Consider the following 20221-nt stretch of genomic DNA (forward strand, 5'->3'; position numbering starts at 1 on the left):
CTCTGCCATAGGCCGCCGGGGAGACGACCAGAGCTGGGTCGGACTCTCCAGGCGGGAGGGAGGACATGACTCTCACGGCCAAGGACAATGACCAGGCCCTGAAGGCAGACTCTGCTGCCCTCTGCCCGGCAGCCACCATCTGTTCACCCATCACTCATTCCCCAAGGACTCGGGCCATGAACTTTCACTAGGTCACAGCGCAGGCTGGGGACAGAGGACAGCAGTGCAAAGTTGGAAGAAGCCCAGCGGAGAAGGACAGCACCCAGGAGAGAAGACAGGAGTCAGCGCCACACATGTGAGCCAGAGATGCTGAGGACAGCAGGCAGGTGCCCAGCGACCTGGGCCCAGAGCCCAAACCCTCCTGGTGTGGGGAAGAGGGCTGATGGCTCAGATTCCACCCTGCTGTGAACAAGGCACCTCATCCCTGTGGCTTCGCACCCTCAGGGACTAGGGAGAAAGGCTCCAGGGAGTGAGTGGTGACTAAGGAAGGGACACAGGTGGCCACAGGGTCACAGAGGCCCCAGCACAGCAGCCGTGACAGCCCTCCCACCCTCAATGCTTCCCTAAGGTCCAAGAAGCCGCCAGCCCAGGGCACTGTACCACTGGCCCCATACCCTCCCCAGGGTAGGGTCTCTGTGCTGCCCTGTCCCCTCCCCAGGACCACACTGCTGGCTGGCTCTGCTGCCTCACCAGGGCCAGGTCGCTGTGCTGGGCCTGCTCCTCCACAGGCGTGTGCTGGGACAGGTAGATCAGGTAGGCGCTGATGGTCTGGGGGTCGGTCTCCATATGGATTGCCTGGAGGGGAGGGTGGTCTGAGCAGCACCAGGGCAGGGCTGTGGCCCTCTCATCCCCGCCCACCGCGGCCCTGGTTAGCGCCCTCACCTGCTGCAGGGCCAGGGCTGTGGTGCTCCTGACGCTGTCGAAGAGAGGCAGGCGGGGCAGGTCCCGCAGCAGCCACTGGTAGCCCTGCAGCACATCTGTGTCCCCCGCATCCTCCTCCATGGGGGGCTCCTTCTCCTCCCCGTCCCGCAGGCTGCCCTCCGAAAGCACCAGTGACAAACCCTGTGGCAGACACATGTGAGCAGGGCCGGCTTCAGCAACGTGGGCAGGGTCTCACCCTGGCCCCGGGAGCACACGGTGGTGCCCTCAGAGCCCCGAGGAGAACGTGGCGCTTGCTTCCCAGGGGTGAGGCCGCAGGTAAAAGGGAAAAATGAGACTGAGCTCTTTCTGTTAAACACTTCTGTTCAAGTTTGTGAAGCCACTCTGGGCCCTCCCATCCCCAGCAGGAAAGGAACACCAGGCAGGTGGCGGGGTCCGCCTTCACGTTTCACCAGCGCATCCCTCCTACGCGGGCAAGGAACTTAAAAATACAGTCGGGGTGAACTGAACACTCATTTTATTTTTACTTTCACTTTTTAAGACAGGGTCTCATTCTGTCGCCCAGGCTGGAGTGCGGTGGTGTGATCACAGCTCATTGCAGCCTCAACCTCCTGGGCTCAAGTGATTCTCCCATCTTAGCCTCCCAAGTGGCTGGGACCACGGGTGCATGCCGCCACACCCACATAATTTTTTTCATCTTTTATTTTTGGTAGAGATGGGTCTCACTGTGTTGCCCAGCCTGGTCTCACACTCCTGGGCTCAAGTGATCCTCCTGCCTCGGCTTCCAGGGTAGCTGGGAACACAGGCACACACTACCACACCCAGCTAATTTTTTCATTTTTGGGAGAGATAGGGTCTCCCTGTGTTGCCCAGGCTGGTCTCAAACTCCTGGACTCAAGGCTGTTCCCACCTTGGCCTCCCAAAGTGCTGGGCTGACCAGAGCAAGCCACTGTGCCAGGCCCACTCATATCACTTATTTTTCATGGATTTATTTTTTTGAGATGGAGTTTAACTCCTGTTGCCCAGGCTGGAGTGCAATGGCATGATTTTGGCTCACGCAACCTCCACCTCCCGGGTACAAGCGAGTCTCCTGCCTCAGCCTCCAGGGTAGCTAGGATTACAGGCGCGCACCACCATGCCCAGCTAATGTTGTATTTTTAGTAGAGACGGGGTTTCACCATGTTGGCCAGGCTGGTCTCAAACTCCTGACCTCAGGCAATCCGCCCGCCTTGGCCTCCCAAAGTGCTGGGATTACAGGCATGAGCCACCGCGCCTGGTCCCCAGCCTACTCATTTTAAACATGAAGAGCGTGCGCAGGAAGACCCGCCCACCACCTCACCTTCATGGCCAGCACACGGGAGGCCACCTGGGAGGAGCCGAGGCGCCGCAGGAAGTAGTCCAGCACCTCACACGTTGTCTGCTCATCAGCCTTCGGGCCCAACAGCAGGTCCTGCAGGCGGCCCAGCAGCTGCCGCTGCTTCTGCTGCCTCTGCGGGGAGGAGGATGCTCTCAGGTGTGCAAGTGACAGGCCAGGCAGATGGGATGTGGGGTGTGGGGCGGGTAGGCTCAGGGATGGGCGGCCTGACAGGGGTGCAGGTGGCAGGCCAGGCAGGCGGGGGGTAGGTGGGCCGAGGGGTGGGCGGCCCTGACAGGAGTGCGGGGTGAGAGGCGGGTGGGCTGAGGGGTGGGCAGCCCTGACCTGCCGCTTCTTGGCCTTCTGCTCCTTGCTCTCGCCCTCGTCGTCCTCCTCCCCAGAGGCAGCATCGTCCACAGCATCGTGCAGCAGGAATTCACACAGACACTGCACGGGCAGCACGTCCAGGGAGCCCTCACTGGACTGTACCAGGTCCGCCAGCCAGGGCATGGACTGCGAGGAGGCCTGGGCAGGTGACAGCAGCCCCTGCTCAGCGCCTTCTGGGCCCAACACCTGCCACCAGCCCCCCGGGCGACCCTGGAGCCAGAAAGGGTGACACACAGCAGCCAGCTCATGGGCCCAGCATCCAGGTGTGTCCTGCCCGCTTCTGGCCACCAAGGCCTCTGGAAGGTTCCGGGCCTCCCGAGACCGCCATCTCTACCTCCTGGAGCCTTGGAGCTCACCTGCCGCTGGATGATGTGGAGGAGGAAGTCGGGGTTTCGGCTGCGGCACAGGAGGTGCCCGAGGCGGAGGGACTGGTTGAGGCTTTTCACTTGATCCAGGATGTGAGGGGGAGGCCTCCGAGGGGGCCCCCTGAGGGTCACAGAGGACATGATGCGTCAGCATGCCCTGAGCAGATCACCCCCAGAACGGCCTCCCCCAACCCTGCTTCGAGGGGCAGCCGACAGCCCGAGACAGGCGACCCGTCCTGACCTGGGATGTCCCCAAGGCCTGGCCCCAAAGCAGTAAGCCAGGGACATGGGGACGGGGCCCCACAGGCCTTTTAGGGTCTGCCGCAGTGCAGTCGCCTCCGCCTGCTCCTTCAGCCTCTGTCCCACCCACACCAACCACCCACAGGTCCTGACGGCAGGCGCGGGGCAGGGCTGTGCGGGCTGCATACTGGGGGTCCAGGCTGGTGAGCTGTGACAGGAGGAGGCTGCTGCTCTCAGTGATGGTCTGCTTGGTAGATGCGGCTGCCAGGTGCCCTTCGAAGGCCAGGATCTCCTGCTTCTCCCGCTGGGCAGTTTGTAGCTCACGGTTCATCATCTCTGTCCGGGTCTCCTCATCCGTCAGGGTGCACGGCGGGTAGGAGTAGTTGCTAGGGCCAGAGAGGGGAGCGTGTCACCCTGTCCCCCACGAAGGGCTCACTCCCAGCGGACCACGCTCGGGGTCAAGGAGGGTCAAAACCCCTATGACCACTGCTGCCTGCTGCACGGGAGTCAGGAGCACAGGGCGCCCGGGAGCATCCGCAGAGCTGTTGAGCACGGTGAGAAGCCACGGCGCTGCCCAGAGGTGCGGTCCAGCCACTGCCTCGTCCTCCACAGGCAGCATGCCGCCCTTACCACAGCCAAGGCCGCAGCATCAGAACCCGGCCTCCTCCCGGGCCGTCTCCCCATCCACGCCACCCGCGCCGGGAGCACAGCCCAGTATGACAGCCATGCAGGCTCCGCCCACCCATCCAGGGACTGACCTGCAGGGCAGGGACTCTCTGCCTACAGAGGCACACGTGGCTTTGGCGTGTTCCAAAACCCAACTCCCCATGGCTGCTCTAATCTGAGCTCTGACCCCAAGGCCCCAAAGTCAGTCGGCTCCTTCAGAGGTGGGGGAAGCAGCTGTGCCTCCCACCTCAGGACATACACACGCCCACTCCCCACAACGCACAGGCAGGCACACGCCCGGTCCCCCCAAAACCACAGGCAGACAAACGCCCGGTCACCCCAAAACCACAGGCAGACACACTCCCAGTCCCCACAAAACCACAGGCAGACACACGCCCACTCCCCACAGCACAACAGCCACACACACACCTGCCAGATGCCACAGACAGACACACACCTGGTCCCCACGATACCTGCTCCCCGCCCCGGGCTCCCCAAGGGGACGAGAGGACTCACTTCAGGCCCTGCTCCCCGCCCCGGGCCCACCGAGGGGACGTGCAGACTCACTTGGTCATCACCATCTCCATGAGCATCTTCAGGGTTGGGTACTCCTCCCACGCAGCCAGGCCTAGGGAACCGGAGGGTGTGGGGCTGGCCAGGCTCCCCTGGGCACCAGGTGTGTGACCCTGCCCTCTCCCAGCTCCTCCTCTCGTCCCCAGCTGGGTTCATCCCAAGTCCCAACAGACAAACTGCCCCAAAAGAAGGACCAGCAGGGCCATGCGTGTGTACGCGGTGGCGAGCAGGGGCTCACCGATGTTCTCCGGGTTGAATGCCGCAACGACCAGCAGGAGGGGCCAGGCCTTCCAGTAGAGGGTGGAGATGGCGAGGTTCGGAGGCTGGTACCTGGAAGGCAGGGGCGCCCCGACTCAGGTCCAGCACACCAAGCTCAGCGCCAAGGATCGGCCCGGCCAGGCCAGACAGCAAAGCTGGGGCAGGGACGGTGCTGGCTCCCAGCTCCTCCTGGGACTGCCCTCCAGTGACACCTGTCCAAGCATGTGCGTGAGCCTGGCTCTGGGCTCCCTGTCCAGGCCCGACACCAGCTCTGTCCTTACCTTTCTAAGTCTTTGTTTCTCATCTATAAAATGGGAGCAGTGGTGGATACATAATACATGCTCATTAAGTGTCAGTGATTCTTATCTTCTACATGAGATGACAGACACCACCCCAGGAACCACTGAGATGGAATTGTAACGATACAATCACATTAAAGCACGGGCCCCTCAGGTGAGGAAACAATCCTAACTATGAGACAGATGTGAATTGAGACACTGCCTGGAGCCATATGCGGAGGCTGCCCAGAGGGAAAGACCACACCAGAAAGCAGAGTGGGCAGCAGCTGCCGAAGGAGAGAGAGGCAGGAGAACCTCGACCGCGGCAGGAGAACCCCGACCATGGCAGGAGAACCCCGACCATGGCAGGAGAACCCCGACCGTGGCATCAGAGAGCACGCGAGGCTGGGTGCAGCATGGGATTCCGAGGTGCATCCGACCACAACTCCACAACGCTGCTGAAACAGTGTCAGCTCTGGATAATGGGAAACTCCTGAAAGGGTGTCAGCTCTGGATAAACAAAAACCCCCGAAACAGTGTCAGCTCTGGATAAAGGGACACCCGACAGGGTGTCAGCTCTGGATAAACGAAAACCCCTGAAAGGGTGTGGGCTCTGGATAAAGGGACACCCGACAGGGTGTGGGCTCTGGATAAAGGGACACCTCTGAAAGGGTGTCGGCTCCAGATAAGGGGAAACCTGCCCAGGTGCACAGATCGCAGGGTGTGGCCTCGCTGACATGGGGGGCTCCCCAGACTGACCCACCATTCTACACTGTCTCAAAATCCCAGTCAGCTGTTTTGCAGAAATTGACAAGCTCACCCTGAAATTCACATGGAAATGCAAGGACCCAGAACAGCCAAAACAATCCTGGGAAAGAACGAAGTTGGAAAAGGCACTTCCCAATTTTAAAACTCAGCCCTCATAGAGGATGGACACGTACACCGACAGAACGGACGCGCAGACAGACAGAGCAGAGCTGAGTCGAGAGGTCAACCCGCTCGCCTACACGCAAAAAGAGTCCAGAGGTCAACCTTCATACTCAGGTGCAGACTGCCGAGAGCGCGCCAAGACAGCCTAAGGTGCAGGAACAGCCCTCTCAACAACAATGCTGCAACAACTAGAATCAACACCAACAGAATGAAGCAGGGCCCCACTAAACCACACATCAAGCGGATGACAGGCTCCAGAGACGGAGCGCCAAACTATAAGGTTCCTAGGAGAAAACGGAAGGCTTCGGGAGCGTGGCACAGCCCCAGCATCCTAGGTACAACGTCAAAGCACACACAGCGGCAGCAGCATGAAGGTGATTGGGCCTCCCCAAAGGTGAGCCGTGTGCTGCCTGCGTGGGTCTACAGAACGGAAGTGAGGGTCCAGGAACAACCCACGTGGGTGTGACTTCCGACACAGAGCCAAGAGACCCTCATCAGGGAAAGACAGGCTTTCAACAGCGGTGCCAGGACAGCTGGATGTCCGCACACAGAGGAATGAAGCCGGACCCCAGCCTCACACCATAAAAACTAAATCACAATGGCTCAAAGACCTGAATGTAAGAGCTGGGGTGATAAAACCCTTGACAGAAAACACAGAATTAAATCTCCATTATGCTGAACTAGGCGATGGTTTTTTAGATATGACACAGAAGCACAGAAACCAAAGAAAAATAGATAAAACTGGATTTGCTCAAAATTGAAAACTTCTGGCTAGGCGCAGTGGTTCATCACACCTGTCACCCCAACACTTTAGGAGGTCAAGGTAGGAGGACTGCTTGAGCCCACGGGTTTGAAAACAGCCTGGGCGATAAAGTGAGGCCCCATCTCTGCAGACACTAAAATTAGCTGGACATGGTAGCATGTGCCTATAGTCCCAGCTACGTAGGAGGCCAAGGTGGGAGGATCACTTGAGCCAGGGAGGTTGAAGCTGCAGCGAACCGTGACTGCACCACTGCACTCCAGCCTGGGTGAGAGAGCAAGACTCCGTTCCCCACAAAAAATGGAAAATGCAAACCGAAACCACTGTGAGATACCGTCTCACCCCGGCAGGACGGCTCTGCTGAGAAACAGCCATGAGTGCGAGCGAGGATGGGATGGAGACCGGGAACCATCGTGTAGCACTGGCGGTGATGCAAGTGGGAACTCAAGATGGGGGCAGCCGCTGGGGAGGGTCTGACAGAGCCTCAGTTAAACACCTGGCCCAGCAACCCCACTCCCAGCCACCTGCTCAAGAGAACTGAAGACACGTCCACACAGGCTTGTCCACACACGCTCACGGCAGCACCGTTTGTGAGCACAGGAGTGGGAGCAGCAGACGTGGTCTGTCCACACGGGGGCACCCTCAGCCACAAGGAGGACTTTGATACTGCCTCACGCGACAGCACAGGCGACCCTGGGAACAGCACACCTGGGGAAGGAAGCTGGTCACAGGAGACCACGCACCGTAGGACGCCATTTACAGAAAACGCCCAAAAGGGCCACTCTACAGAGATGACAGCAGGTGAGCGGCTGCTGTGGGAGGAATGAGGAGTGACGGCTGGTGGGAATGGGGTTCTTTTAGGGGGACCAAAGAAGGTTCTACAATTAAATTATAATGAAGGTTGTACAACCTGTGAACATCCTGAAAACATGGAATTGCACACTTTAGATGACACATATGTGAATTCTCTCTCCATAAAGCCGTGAAACATAGAGCATAAACTCATTGTTGTGTGAAAAATAATACACACACGTTAAACACAGGAGACAAGTATGACTGAGCTGCAGACACGGAGGAAGACAACGGGGAAACGGCCCACTCGAACCCAGGTAATGGTGGGACTCGGGCCCAGGCAGTCAAGCCCCGTAGTGGCCTCACTGGTCTCTGGGAACAGGTCACGAGCAGACCTGTGAGGTCAGCAGGGTGCGGGCTTGCCCAGGAGGGAGCGTGGAGCGGGGCAAGGGCTTACCCGGGAGGGAGCGGGGAGTGGGGCACTGGCTTACCGGGGTTACCAGGGAGGAAGCGCGGCACAGGTTTACCCAGGAGGGAGTGGGGAGCAGGGTACGAGCGGGAGTGGGGAACGGGGCGCAGGGTGCAAGTTTATCCCGGGCAGGAGTCGGGGGGATGGAGCAGGCTTACCCCGGCGGCGGGAGTGGGGGGCAGGGAGGAGGCTTACCCCAGCGGCCGGAGTGGGGAGCGGGGCGCGGGCTTACCCGGGTGGGAGCTGGATGTTTTCGGGGTGATGGTAGGTGCACAGGTTCAGAACAGCGTCGATCAGCTGGGTCCTCCCCACCTTCAGCACCTCCACATCTAGGAACAAGAGCCACACACGGGTTCTGGGGCTGCTCACAGACCATCGGGCACAGGCAGCGAGGGGACAGGCCCTGCTTGGGTGGCATCGGGGTGGGGTGGGGGATGCCACGGGGTGGGGCGCAGGCCTGAGCAGGGGAGCTGGGGAAAACAGGGCTTCTCACTGGGACACGAGGCACACCTTGCTCTGGGCCATACCCGGGCTGTGTCTAGAGAGCAGGCAGGGTTGCCAAGGGAGGGTAGGGAGGTGAGGACGGGGGCGTGGCCGGCAGGGTGGGCATCCACAAGCCCCTGGGGGAGAGCCAGGCGAGGTGCGAGCTGGATTTAAAATCACTCTAACAGCCTCCTAAAGGAGATGATGTGCCAGTTCCAGGACAAATTCCAAAAAACGGGGCAGTGACTGCATCACTGCCAAAGACACACACTTCTGAATTCCTAACAGACAGATGCAGAGAAGATAGGTCCCCAGGCCTCCCGGGGACCCAGGACCCAGCTGAAGCGCAGCTTTGCGGAGTGCTCCAGAGGTGTGTGCCAGCGCCGGGGTTTCTGCAGGGACGAGGGGAGCAGAGCCCAGCACAGGGGCCATCCCCTGGAGAAGCCATACCATCCGCCTGCACAGCCGCCGCCCGCTTCACCAGGTGGTCGGCGAGCTCCATGGCATCTGCGGGCCCGAGTGGGAGCTCCCGGGACAGCCCGATGACCAGGATGCGCATCAGCGTGTCCTCCAGGATGGGCACCTCGGAGCACAGGCGCAGGAAGAAGCTGCGGGGGCGTGAAGAGGCATGACTCGCTGCGGGCTACCCACACCTGCCGGACCTGAGGGGCCGAGGTCAGGCCAGCCTTTCCCTCAGAGCCCACGGGCTGGCGGCAGAGGGCTGCTGCTGCCTCCCACGAGCCTGTCCCCTCCAACCTGAGCCTCCCTTTGCAGGACAGGAGCCCCGGCTCTAAGTCTCGCCTGGGCAGAGAGAGAGAAGGGGAGGCTACCCCACCCCAAGGCCTTTGGGGCTACACACAGTCACTGGTTCCTACGGCCACCACATGGGAGGCTCTGCTGCCCCACAGAGGCCAAGATGTTTCTTGCCGTCAAGGAGCTGGGAGCCAGGTGGCAGAGATGACCCCTCCACTAGAGGGGAAAGCCGCAGTGAAGGTGAGCAGAGCGCCCAAGGCACGAGGTGGGCACAGGGTGAACCAGCAGCAGCCCCAGCCGGGGGTGGAGGGAAGCGTAGGCCAAGAACCCGCAGGGTCACCCACGGGACTTGAAGGGGACAGAGTTGTGAGGCCAGCTGGCTGGGGAAGGACAGCGTGCAGCTGTCTGGACAAAAGCAGGGGCAGACAGTGCATTTGGGACCACGTAGAGGGTGGAGTGCCTGTGGACGCCCTGGGAAGTGTCTGGAAGGCGGGAGTTTGGGGGAGGCTGTGGCTGGGGCTTAGAGTCACGTGGACACAGGCGGCAGCTGAATCCCTGCAGTGGCGCAGGAACGCCAGCATGGGAGTGAGAGAAGGCACCCAGGGTCGTGGAGGAGGGACAGGATGGTGACGTGACCTTGAGAACAGCGGCCCAACTCCCACTGGCCCTTCCTGCTGCAGCCAGTCAGGCACCCCCTCCCCCCGCCCTGCCCAGCCCAGCGCACAGGAGCCCAGGAGGCAGTGCACTCACTTGCGGTCACTCTCTGGTGGCCAGTTGTCCCACTTGTAGTAGGTCTCCGGTTGCTCTGTGAACAGCACCTTGTGCAGGCTGGGCAGGCAGAGAAGGGCCCTCAGTCATGACGTGGGTGCTCAGGGACCAGCCCTGTTAGTTCCAGGGAAGGGACCCCCGCTCCCGCACGCCCAAGCACTCAGAGGCGGGGCTGCCTGATGCCAAGTTCAGCACCTCCTCACAGCACCACCAAAGAGCCCAGGGACCACTCACAGGGCTGCGGGGCTGGACAGCGACCGACCGTCCTTTCCAAAATCGTTGCAGAGAAATGCAGGCTCGAGCCTGACAGCCCCACCCCAACCAAGGCAGAGGCCCCACGGGAGGCTCTAATGTACACAGGGTGACATGCCTGCCGCCTGACGGCTGCTGCTGTCCAGAGAGAGGACAGGCTCCCGTGTGGGGCCCTGGCTTGTCCCGGCTCAGGGGGGTATGGGGCAGGGGCTGTGTGGGGCCCTGGCTTGTTCCGGCTCAGTGGGATGTGTGGCAGGGGCTGTGCGGGGCCCGGGCCGCACCAGTGCACGTAGTCCTTGGGGGCGAGCTTGCTGATGGAAGGAACCACAGTGTGGAGCCACCAGACGGCATCCCGCTGGATGGCGGCGATCTGGTTCTGGAATGAGCGGAGTACTTCCAGGTCTGCAACAGACACGCAGCTTAGTGGCCCATCCAAGCCATGGGCTGAGGGGCTACAGGATCCAAGCCATGGGCTGAGGGGCTACATGCACCCCTAGGGTTCCAGCTCAAGGCTGGCACTTGGGAGGGGGTAACTCAGGGCACCCCAAGCTTCTGGACCATTCCTGGCGGGAATAACAGCCCGGGGAGCATGGAGTAACCCTGACACACACGTGGGTGACCGGAATCCTCCTGTCGCGAGTGACTTGCTCCAATCAATGGCTGAGAGGGCTTCTGCAGCCCCGTCTTCCTGTGAACCCACGATCAAACACCCAGACTGCCCCAAACACCACCTCCCCTCCCTCCCACCCACGGCTGGGGCCACCATGCCGGCAATGCCCCCGCGCTGGGCCAGAACTGGAGCACACATAGGACACTCGGGGAGAACAGGGCCTGAACCTGCAATTGGGGTGAGGTCTGGATAGACAGGAACCGGGACGGCAGCTTCCAGGCTCTGTGTCCCTGAGTGGCTGTGCTGTGGGACCGCTCCTTCCAGGCGGTCAGAGGACAGTGCAGCCATGGAGAGCCACCTGCCACCAGCCTGGACCTGAGACCCCCACCAAGCAAGGCCAGGCCACCCCCGCGTCCTTACTCCTCTTTTCTCCTTTGTCCCAGGCGATGCCAGCCTCCTTCACCTGCGCCGTGATGCCCAGCATCATGGACACGGCCAGCACGTCGGTGATGTGCACCACGAAGCGTTCCTGCAGGTGCAGCACGAGGTCTGATGCAGGAAGGGACACCCGGAGCCCCACTCCACACCCACGTGGGCGCAGCACGCGGTCTGTATCCAGAAGGGACACCCGGAGCCCCACTCCACATACATGTGGCGCACATGCACACACTTGCACACGCACACACACACACAAGCAGGGATCCAGAGACAGCCCAGAACCAGTTGAGAGGGATCTGACAGGAGGGGCACCAGGCTGGTGACTCAAAAGGTCCTAGTCTGGCCACGGGAGGGAGGTTCAGTCAACAGAGATCCACAAAGACCCGTCCGCAAAACAGGCCACCCTGGCAGGCTGGCTGCCAGTTGGCTGCAGGGACCTGGCATCTCTGTGATCCGCTCTCACTGTGCCTTCCAGCACCAGCTCCCTCCGCACCCCTCGCACAGTCTCCAACCCAGCCAGGCAGCCTGCGGCCCCGCCCTGCCTCCCTGCTTACACACTCGCCTTCCTCCCGGCAGCAATCTGTCCCACCCAGCCCAGGGGCTGCCGGTTCCCCCACACCTGGTCAGCCCCTCCTGGGTCCTCACACAGGACGGAGCCCATGCTACCCTCTGTGACACATGGCCGCAAACAGCCTCACTCAGCCCCGTACCCACGCTCAGCCAGAGCACCCGAAGGGGCGGAATGTGCGTGGGACCCAGGACGAGGGGGACAGCGGCGCGTGGGACCCACAGTGAGGGAAAGGCGCCGCAGCGGCAGGGGCTGGCACCTTGAACTCCATCTCCAGGTATTGTGGCTCCTTGCGCTCCTGCATGAGCCCCAGGCAAAAGGCCTGGAAGTTGATCTCGTGCTTGGTCTGCTTGATGATCTCCCGCAGCAGGGCCCGCGAGGCCCGCAGGTAGTCGTCCTTGTTGGTCAGCAGGTCCTGGAACACCATGGCCAGGAACTGGGGCAGAGAGAGGCTGTGTGGGAGGCTGCCCAATGCTGCCGTCCCCGTCACAGGCCCCTCCAGGAGCACATGCCCAGCTCCTGCCCGCAGCACCCCTGGGGATGGTGTCCAAGGATGCTGCAGCGGGTCTCAGGCAGTGCAGGGCACGGGGTGGCGGGCTCCTTGCTCTACTGGCTGCCAGCCCTTGGCGAGCAGAGGCCACATCTGATTCCCCTCTCGGCAACCGGCACGTGGGGAGTTGGTCCTCGTGAAATGAGCAGAAGGATTAATACAGACGCTGGGGGTGTGGGACACCAGGAGGCAGAGCCACAGAAGTGCGTGCGCCATCTCAGCCCACTCGTGCGCCACAGGCTGAACAGAAACCAAAGGCCACCACCCGAGATCTGAAAGGATGCACCCCCGTCTCAAAATGCCGGGCTGCAAAGACGACAGCGCCGAGCCGGAGCGGCCGTGCCTCCCTCGTGTTTCGCACGCCACAGAGCCCACCAGGAGCCTGACGTGCTGGTGGCAGTGGGAGCATCTCCCCAGTCCACTTCAAAGGAGACACGGGAATCCAAGGGTCCTACAGCCGGTGCTACAGGGACTCCTGCTTAACTGAGGGACCCACTGCACAGAAGGCAGGTCTGGGCCAGGCACAGGGGCTCACGCCTGTCATCCCAGCACTTTGGGAGGCTGAGGCAGGAGGACCACTTGAGCCCAGGAGTTTGAGGCCAGCCTGGGCCACATAATAAGACTCCGTCTCTACAATAAATTTTTAAAACAACCTTATCATCTAAAGGCAGCAATGAGCTTGAGAAATAACAATATAAGCTGGCAGGTCTGGGTTTTAGCTCAGAAACCTGGGTGGCTTTTAAGGCTCAGTGTGGCTCCCTCCTAAATGGACAGTGTCCGTTTCTGAGAAAGATGCTGGGCGCTGTACCCACTCTAGAAATGGCTCAACCTCATGCCCAAGTGAGTTTCAAAAGCTCCTTCCAGAGCCCCAGGAGCATTCTCCCACAAAGCCCCGCCAATCCCTCGGCTTCCCCAGACGCCAGGTGTCTCTCCAGCCCCTAGCCCCCCATTCGGGTGTGGAGGGCAAGGCCTGGGCCTACCTTGGGCGCCAGATCAGAGCTGTGCTGCAGCGCGGTGTACAGGACCTGCATGTTGTTGGGGTTCCGGGCGCTGGAGAGCTCATTGAAGATCACCAGCTTGATGGTGCTGCCCAGGTTGTCCTTGTGCGCGCTCAGCAGCTCCCTGGGTGTGGGAGCCGGGGAGGTGAGGGTGCAGGCCCCGTCCCCGCTCCGCCCCTCCCCGCTGCTCCGCCCCGCACCCCGCTCCGCCCCTGCCCGCCTCGCACCTGATGCACAGCATGAAGTGGTTGAGAAGGACCTTGGGCTTGAGGCGGATCTTGATCAAGTGTGAGATGACGTCCATGTCTTCGGAACCATGCGTGTTGCAGTTCATACAGACGGACATCAGCAGGTCCTGGGCCGGCCGGGTCAGCTGCGGGGCCGCGGAGGGAGCTGTGGGCTCACGGCCACCCCAGCTGTGGGACCACACGGAGCCTGCCCCGGCCCCCTGCCGTGGGACCACACGGAGCCTGCCCCGGCCCCCTGCCGGGCACCCCTGCGCCACCCCAGGCACCCCCGCACCTTGGGGTTCTGCAGCCACATCTCCAGCTTCTGCACCGCCAGCAGCCGCACCTCCTTGTAGCCACAGGTGGAGGTGAGGAGCCGCAGGAGGTTCCTGGAGACGTTGTCGATGGGCTGGCGCCGGTTCAGCTGGTCCCGCAGCATGTCCAGGACGTACTCCTCCACACTCTCCGCCAGCTCTTCGTACCTAGGTCATAGGAGGGAGCAGGGAGGGAGGAAGGCGGCCCCGAGGCACCTGCCCCAACCACCTCCCACTGGGACCAGGCGGGCACGCAGCTACCTGGGCATGAGCTGGCCCTCCTGCTCGGGGCTCAGTTTCTCCTCCGCAATCAGCAGCTCCGTCTGGCTGTCCTCCTCCTCCGTGAGGGAGGGGTGCGGGCTGCTCCCTGCAGACCAAGGAGAGGGCTCCATGCAGCGCCTCGCACCCACCTGACCTCCCAACCCTTCCTTGCCCTGGGGCTAGACACCCGCCCTCCCGGGCCGGCCGTGTCTCTCACCTGCCCCCAGGTCGCCAGCGCCACGGCCCGTCTCCCCCTGCAGCAGCACACTCCTGGGGGGCATTCTGGTGTTGAAGGCCGTCTGGATGTTGTCCACAAACGTCTTACAGTGAGGGCTGTCCACCCAGATCCGCTCCCCCAGGGAGTCCTCGATGTACACCTGTGTGGGAGCCATACCCTCAGCCCCGAGCCCAGCCGGGCAGCCAGGTTGGGGAATGTCTGCCTGCTGCCCAGGGACTGGGTGCCCAGGCGGCCCTCTGTAGCTTCTGGGTGCGGAGGGGACTGTGCCATGACCATCGGGGCTGTCAGACACAGTCCTCTGAAGAGAACACACTCCTGCTTTTCTCCCGCCCCCGCCCCGCCCATGGCGTTCTGCTGTCTTCACCGTCCCGGGAGAGGCCACTCACCTTGACAAAGATCTCAGGCCAGTTTTCGTCCTCCTCGTAGGCGGCCATGAGGAGGTTACAGGCCAGCACGGACACCAGGCTGTTCCCCTTGGCCTTGAAGTTGATGGAGGCGTCCCGCCGCAGGAGGCTACACAGAGCCTGCCAGGGAGGGCGCATGTCACGTGGGAGCCTCACTGGCCCCAGAGGCAAAGCTGGGGTGGGCCGGGCAGGACACTGAAGGGGGAGGTGAGGAGGGGAGCCGAGCGCCCCAGCCCTGCTCGCCTCCCACCAGGGGCCCAGCTCGCACCTCGATGACGCCCTCAGTGGCGAAGATGTTGGGCTTGATCTTGGCCAGGTACATGAGGCTCAGGTAGAGGGTGCTGTCGGGCTTGGCGCGGGTGACCTTCAGCTGCTTCACGGCCCCACACAGCACGCCCTCGATCCTGTCGTCGTTGCCTTCCAGCTCAGCCGCCTCGATCTCGTCCAGCAGCACCGTGGGCAGCACTGGCCAGGGCAGGCGGTACAGTCAGAGCGGGGCCAGGGCAGACTCGCCCCAAAGCCTCGGGACACCGGTAAGACCACGAGGAACCCGGAGCTCTCAGGGTCGGCGCTGCCGTGAACCAGCCATCCACCCTCAAGAGAGTTCCCACAGGGGACAAGCACCCCACCAGATGGTCCCCTCAACACAACAGGCTGCCCCACAGGCCTCAGCACTGGCCCGCCAGCCACTCCAGTCTTGGCTCCGCTGTGTCCCACACGGCTACCTCGAAGGCTACAGACATTTCCCAGCAAGTCAGGCAACCTGCAGCCTTACTTTCCACTGAATCGTGGCTCCGTCTGGCAGCTTCTCACTGTGGACCGCGGCACAGCGGCCCTCTCTCCGCACCTGCCCTGGCGCCAGTCTCCCGCATGCTCTTTTCCCCTTTTCCCCCCTTTCCACTGGGTGCTCGACTCACAACCTTCCTCCAGATGAGGGCCTGACCCTCCCACATCCACCGAGGAGCACCAGGGCCAGCACACACATTTCCTCTCCTCATGTTTGCCACTATTGCATCGGAGGTTTTCTCATTTTCATTCTGATTCTTCTCTGACCCAGGAGTTTTTAGGACTGTGTTTTAAATATCTACACACGGCCGGGCGCGGCGGCTCGCGCCTGTAATCCTGCCATTTTGGGAGGCTGAGGCGGGTGGACCACCTGAGGTCAGGAATTTGAAACCAGCCTGGCCAATACAGTGAAACCCTGTCTCTACTAAAAATACACAAGTTAGCCAGGTGTGGTGGTGCATGCCTGTAATCCCAGCTACTTCGGAGGCTAAGGCAGGAGAATCACTTGAACCTGGGAGACAGAGGCTGAAGTGAGCCGAGATCGTGCCACTGCACTCCAGCCTGGGGGACAGTGCAACACTTCGTCTCAAAAAATAAATACATAAGCCGGGTGCGGTGGCTCACGCCTGTAATCCCAGCACTTTGGGAGGCCAAGACGGGTGGATCACGAGGCCAGGAGATTGAGACCATCCTGGCTAACATGGTGAAACCTCGTCTCTACTAAAAATACACAAAATTAGCTGGGCATGGTGGTGGGCCCCTGTAGTCCCAGCTACTTGGGAGGTTGAGGCAGGAAAATGGCGTGAACCCGGGAGGCGGAGCTTACAGTGAGCCGAGATTGCGCCCTGCACTCCAACCTAGGCTACAGAGCAAGACTCCATCTCAAAAAAAAATAAAAATAAATAAATAAAAAATAAATATCCACACACACATGTGGACAGAGGCATTGTGATCCACCTTAACTGCACCTGGGACAAAGACTTGGAAGAAATTTCCTAATGCCCTGAGATAAGCAGGGCGGGGAGAAGTGGGCTGCCAGCACGGAGGCACAGCCTGGGACAGATACCACAAATGGCTGGAAGCAGCCATCTCTCTGTTTTGCGAGAATAATATTGTAAAGTGATCTACCACTCTGAATATGCTTTTCATAACCACGTCTCCTGTCATCTTCAAAATCTCCTTTCTACAGGAGCTGGTGATAAGAATAAATAAATAAGTAAATAAATAAATAAAAGACTGAGCAGCCGGAGGCCGAGAACCCGGGCTGGGGTGGGGCCTGTGGTCTCTGTCTTCGATCCTCACTGGCACCAGCTGCCCAGGCACAGGCCTCATGGGACATCTGAGACTCGACCTCCTAAAGCAGCCCCCCAGCTGTGCTGTCCTGGGCTGTTTGCCCCCAGGGCTCCCTGATGCCAACTGAGTCCAGGACAAACACTGCCCACGGAGTCCAGCCTCGGCTCTCACTAGCGTGTGCTGCCCACGCCAGGCCAGGCCTCCATTCCCTGGGCACAGTCCATTGTCTCCTTGGCACCTCCCTTTCCTGCCTGCCCCAGTTTCATCGCCTGTGCTTGCAGGCCTGAGCCCACACTGCAACTCCCTGCCAGGCCTCCTCCCTCTCAGGACCGTCTGGGACTCACTCACAGGCTTGCACTGCAGCAGCCTGATCCCTCCGAGGGCAAGGCCACAGCCCACAAGTCCCCTGGGCCCTGTCTGGCACAAAACTCAGTAATCAGAGGTGGCGTGGCTTGAACAGACACCTCACTACCAAAGTCATCAGGATGCTTGTTCTTTTCGACTACTACAAAGAAATTACCCAAAAGAAATGCTCCCACAGAAACAAAACACTGCAGACCATGAGGCTTGCTGGGGCTGGTGTGACACTGCCAGAGTGACTCCTGGGAAGTCATGGAGCCTTGAAAGATGGTCGTTGGGAAAATGGCACAGAGGAGCAGGGGCGATTCTAGGCACAGAGTTAAAGGCATTTCTGCGAGAAGCAGATCGTGAAGTTTACATTTCCTGTTGATGTGTTTACTGTGCTACTGCTTTTCAACTGAAAACAGGGAAGGCATCAACTCTTCCCTGTTGGTAACCAGGAGGGAAGGAGGAACCAAGTACTTATCGCCTCTGCTCAGGCTGAGAGAAGAATGCACCAGGGCGCGCGACCTTGAGAACACGCACCTAGGGTGTCACCAGGCCCGGTTTACCCCCAGGGCTCAAACAGTGCCCATCACAAAGGGGGCATCCAACAGAGACATGAGACAAACAACTCAACGGGGGAGTGACCCGGCTCTCGAAGGGCAGCCACTGGCAGCCCAGGACGCAGACGCACACACAGGGTAAGAGCACCTACGTCAGAAGCACTTCAAAGAACAAGTCACAAACATCCGCTCTCCCAGAAGAGCTCGGCCATACAGGCAGCGCTAGGCCTGGGCTGATGGATGGACCTGATGGATGGACGTGCTGAGGGGCGTTCTCAGGGGAAGTCCACAGACTCATTACCTTCAATTGGCACCACAGATGGCTCTTTAATCGACGGAGAAATGGCTCGTTTTTCTGCCACTGCGGCCTCAGCCAGGCGCCCCAGGGCACTCAGCGGGGGTGTGGAGGAGAGTTTGGGGCGTTTGGTGAGACCGGTGAGGGCCGAGGCACTGGACAACGCAGCCGCCGCATCCCGCTTGCGCTCAGAAGGCAGGCCGGAAGGGGCTGGCTTCAGCAGGGTGGATGCCGTTTTCGATTCATTGGCCTGACCCTTTGAGCCCAGAGCAATGAAGTCTCCCGGGGGAGGGTGCCCTGCAGAGAAAAGAGAGAGAAAACCAGGCACATTCGCAACACCCAAGGTGGAAAAAGACTGACTCCAACCTCCCGTTATGTCAGAGGGGATTAAACAACAGTCAGAGAAGGCAAGGAAGAAGCCAGAGCTCACTCAGCAGCCAACAGCAGAGCAGGCACCAGCAAGATACGCACAAGTGACGGTGGACAGTCACATAGCGCTAACCACAAACCAGGCCATCTCTGGTCTATCCGAATCAGTGTGCTTAATTCCCCCCTCCCCACCCCCGCCCCGCCCAAATTTCCGCAATAGGTGCCATTACTCTAACTTTACAGGGCAGAAAGGGACACAGAGAGGTTAAGCAATGTGTGCAGCGTTACACAGCAGGTGAGTAGCAGCTTTAAGCCGGGAGGATCTGAGCTGACAGTCTGGCTGCAGACCCCGTGCTACCCTACACTGTGCTCCCTCCTGCCTCCTGGCTGGGGAGACCCTTCCACTACTGTCGGCCGCCTTGCAGCTCAGCCTGAAACGAGATCACCGGGCTCCCGGAGGAAGCCGCCGCTGTCCCAAGCCTCCCAGGGACTCTCAGAGCCGCTGAGGACCGAAAGCAGTGTTTCCAGATCCAATTCCTGGAAACAGCCGCGGCTGCGGAACAACCAAGCCGAACGCAGGCTCCGGGGCAGTTGAGATCCCCAAAGACCCTCAAAGACCCCCGGGTTGCAGAGCGGGGAGAGAGACGCACCTGAGGGTTTGGCCGCGGCGCTGGGCCTGCGTACCGTGGTGGGCTTGGCCCGGTTCATCCTGCCGCGTCCCTCGCTGCTCCCGGCGGCTCCGGCGTCACCTGCGGAGGAGCCAGCGTGCGGTCATTCATTCATTCATTCATTCGCTCGCTCATTCGCTCCCTTACCGCACGGGGCTTGGGCCTGGGACCCGGGGACAGTGGCCCCGCGCCCGCCCGGAGGGGCGATGCTGCAGGAGCTGCAGGGACCCCGCCTCCCAGCTGCCCGGGAGCGGCCCAGTCGGGTGGCAGCAGGCGGCGCGGACGCCGGGCTGGAGGCGGCAGAACCAGGAGGGACGGCCCCGAGGCCGGGCGGGGTAGCCGGGAGAACCAGGCGCTCGCCTGGCAATGAGAGAGCGCCCAGGCCGCGGCTCACTTACCTCTGGCCCATCGCGACTACAGCCCAGCCGCCGCCACCCGGCCACCCCGGAATCGGAAACGGATCTCGCCGCACTCAAGGACCCGACTTCCGGAACAACCGGAAGCAAAATAGTGCGGCGGGAAGCGGGCCCAGAGGGAGGTGCGAGAGGCTCGCGGCGCCGGCCTGATGCCTGCAGCGACCCCTGGCGGTGGGAGTGGTGAGCCCCGCGCGCACGTGGTCTGGTCCAGGTGGCTCCGCGGCGCGGGGCAGGCGCTGGCATCTCCATGCACAGGTGGTGCTGGCGTTGCGAAGGGACACACTCCAGGACGCACGGCGGGGAGGGGTGGCGTCAGGGATCCGCGGATGCGTCAAGCGGCGGGTTCTGCACGTCCCGGGGGGCGTGGGAGGCCGGGGCGCAGGCACTGGTGAGGGGGCGCAGCCCGGGGGGCCCCCAGGGAGAGACTCTGTCTCAAAAAATAATAATAGCTTTATTGAGATGGAACTCGTGTTCCACAAAGTTCACCCTTTCCTTTTTCTTTTCTTTCCTTTTTTTTTGACCTGGAGTCTGTCTCTGTCGCCCAGGCTGGAGGGCAGTGGCCCAATCTCGGCTCACTGCAACCTCCACCTCCGGGGTTCAAGCGGTTCTCCTGCCTCAGTCTCCCGAGTAGCTGGGATTACAGGCGCCCGCCACCACATCTGGCTAATTTTTTT

The 20221-nt window shown here is 61.1% G+C and overlaps 1 protein-coding gene across 3 annotated transcripts in view; it reads right to left on the bottom strand.

Moving 5' to 3' along the window:
• The window catches only part of INTS1 (integrator complex subunit 1), a 34502-nt gene extending 14906 nt beyond the window's left edge, over positions 1–19596 (bottom strand). For 2 of the 3 annotated variants that reach the window (XR_004057992.1, XR_004057993.1), the window contains exons 1-24: positions 19530–19595; positions 19114–19212; positions 18101–18391; positions 15084–15280; positions 14798–14935; positions 14391–14550; positions 14174–14279; positions 13894–14080; positions 13599–13744; positions 13354–13495; positions 12083–12259; positions 11238–11346; positions 10489–10609; positions 9938–10015; positions 8885–9042; positions 8184–8280; positions 4703–4794; positions 4459–4519; positions 3414–3611; positions 2977–3106; positions 2579–2758; positions 2219–2368; positions 883–1062; positions 691–795 (exon numbers count right to left, since the gene is read on the bottom strand). Coding sequence is in view for 1 of the 3 variants with exons in the window: in XM_010366648.2 (XP_010364950.1) it covers positions 691–795; positions 883–1062; positions 2219–2368; positions 2579–2758; positions 2977–3106; positions 3414–3611; positions 4459–4519; positions 4703–4794; positions 8184–8280; positions 8885–9042; positions 9938–10015; positions 10489–10609; positions 11238–11346; positions 12083–12259; positions 13354–13495; positions 13599–13744; positions 13894–14080; positions 14174–14279; positions 14391–14550; positions 14798–14935; positions 15084–15280; positions 18101–18391; positions 19114–19171 (3261 nt within the window). In the remaining 2 variants the exon portion in view is untranslated. Of the gene's footprint in view, positions 1–690; positions 796–882; positions 1063–2218; positions 2369–2578; positions 2759–2976; positions 3107–3413; positions 3612–4458; positions 4520–4702; positions 4795–8183; positions 8281–8884; positions 9043–9937; positions 10016–10488; positions 10610–11237; positions 11347–12082; positions 12260–13353; positions 13496–13598; positions 13745–13893; positions 14081–14173; positions 14280–14390; positions 14551–14797; positions 14936–15083; positions 15281–18100; positions 18392–19113; positions 19213–19529 lie in introns of all 3 variants that reach the window. The other variant, XM_010366648.2, reaches the window with a different exon arrangement.
• Positions 19597–20221: the final 625 nt, after the last annotated feature.

Source organism: Rhinopithecus roxellana, chromosome 6 (genome assembly GCF_007565055.1).
Source record: "Rhinopithecus roxellana isolate Shanxi Qingling chromosome 6, ASM756505v1, whole genome shotgun sequence".
NCBI lineage: Eukaryota > Metazoa > Chordata > Mammalia > Primates > Cercopithecidae > Rhinopithecus > Rhinopithecus roxellana.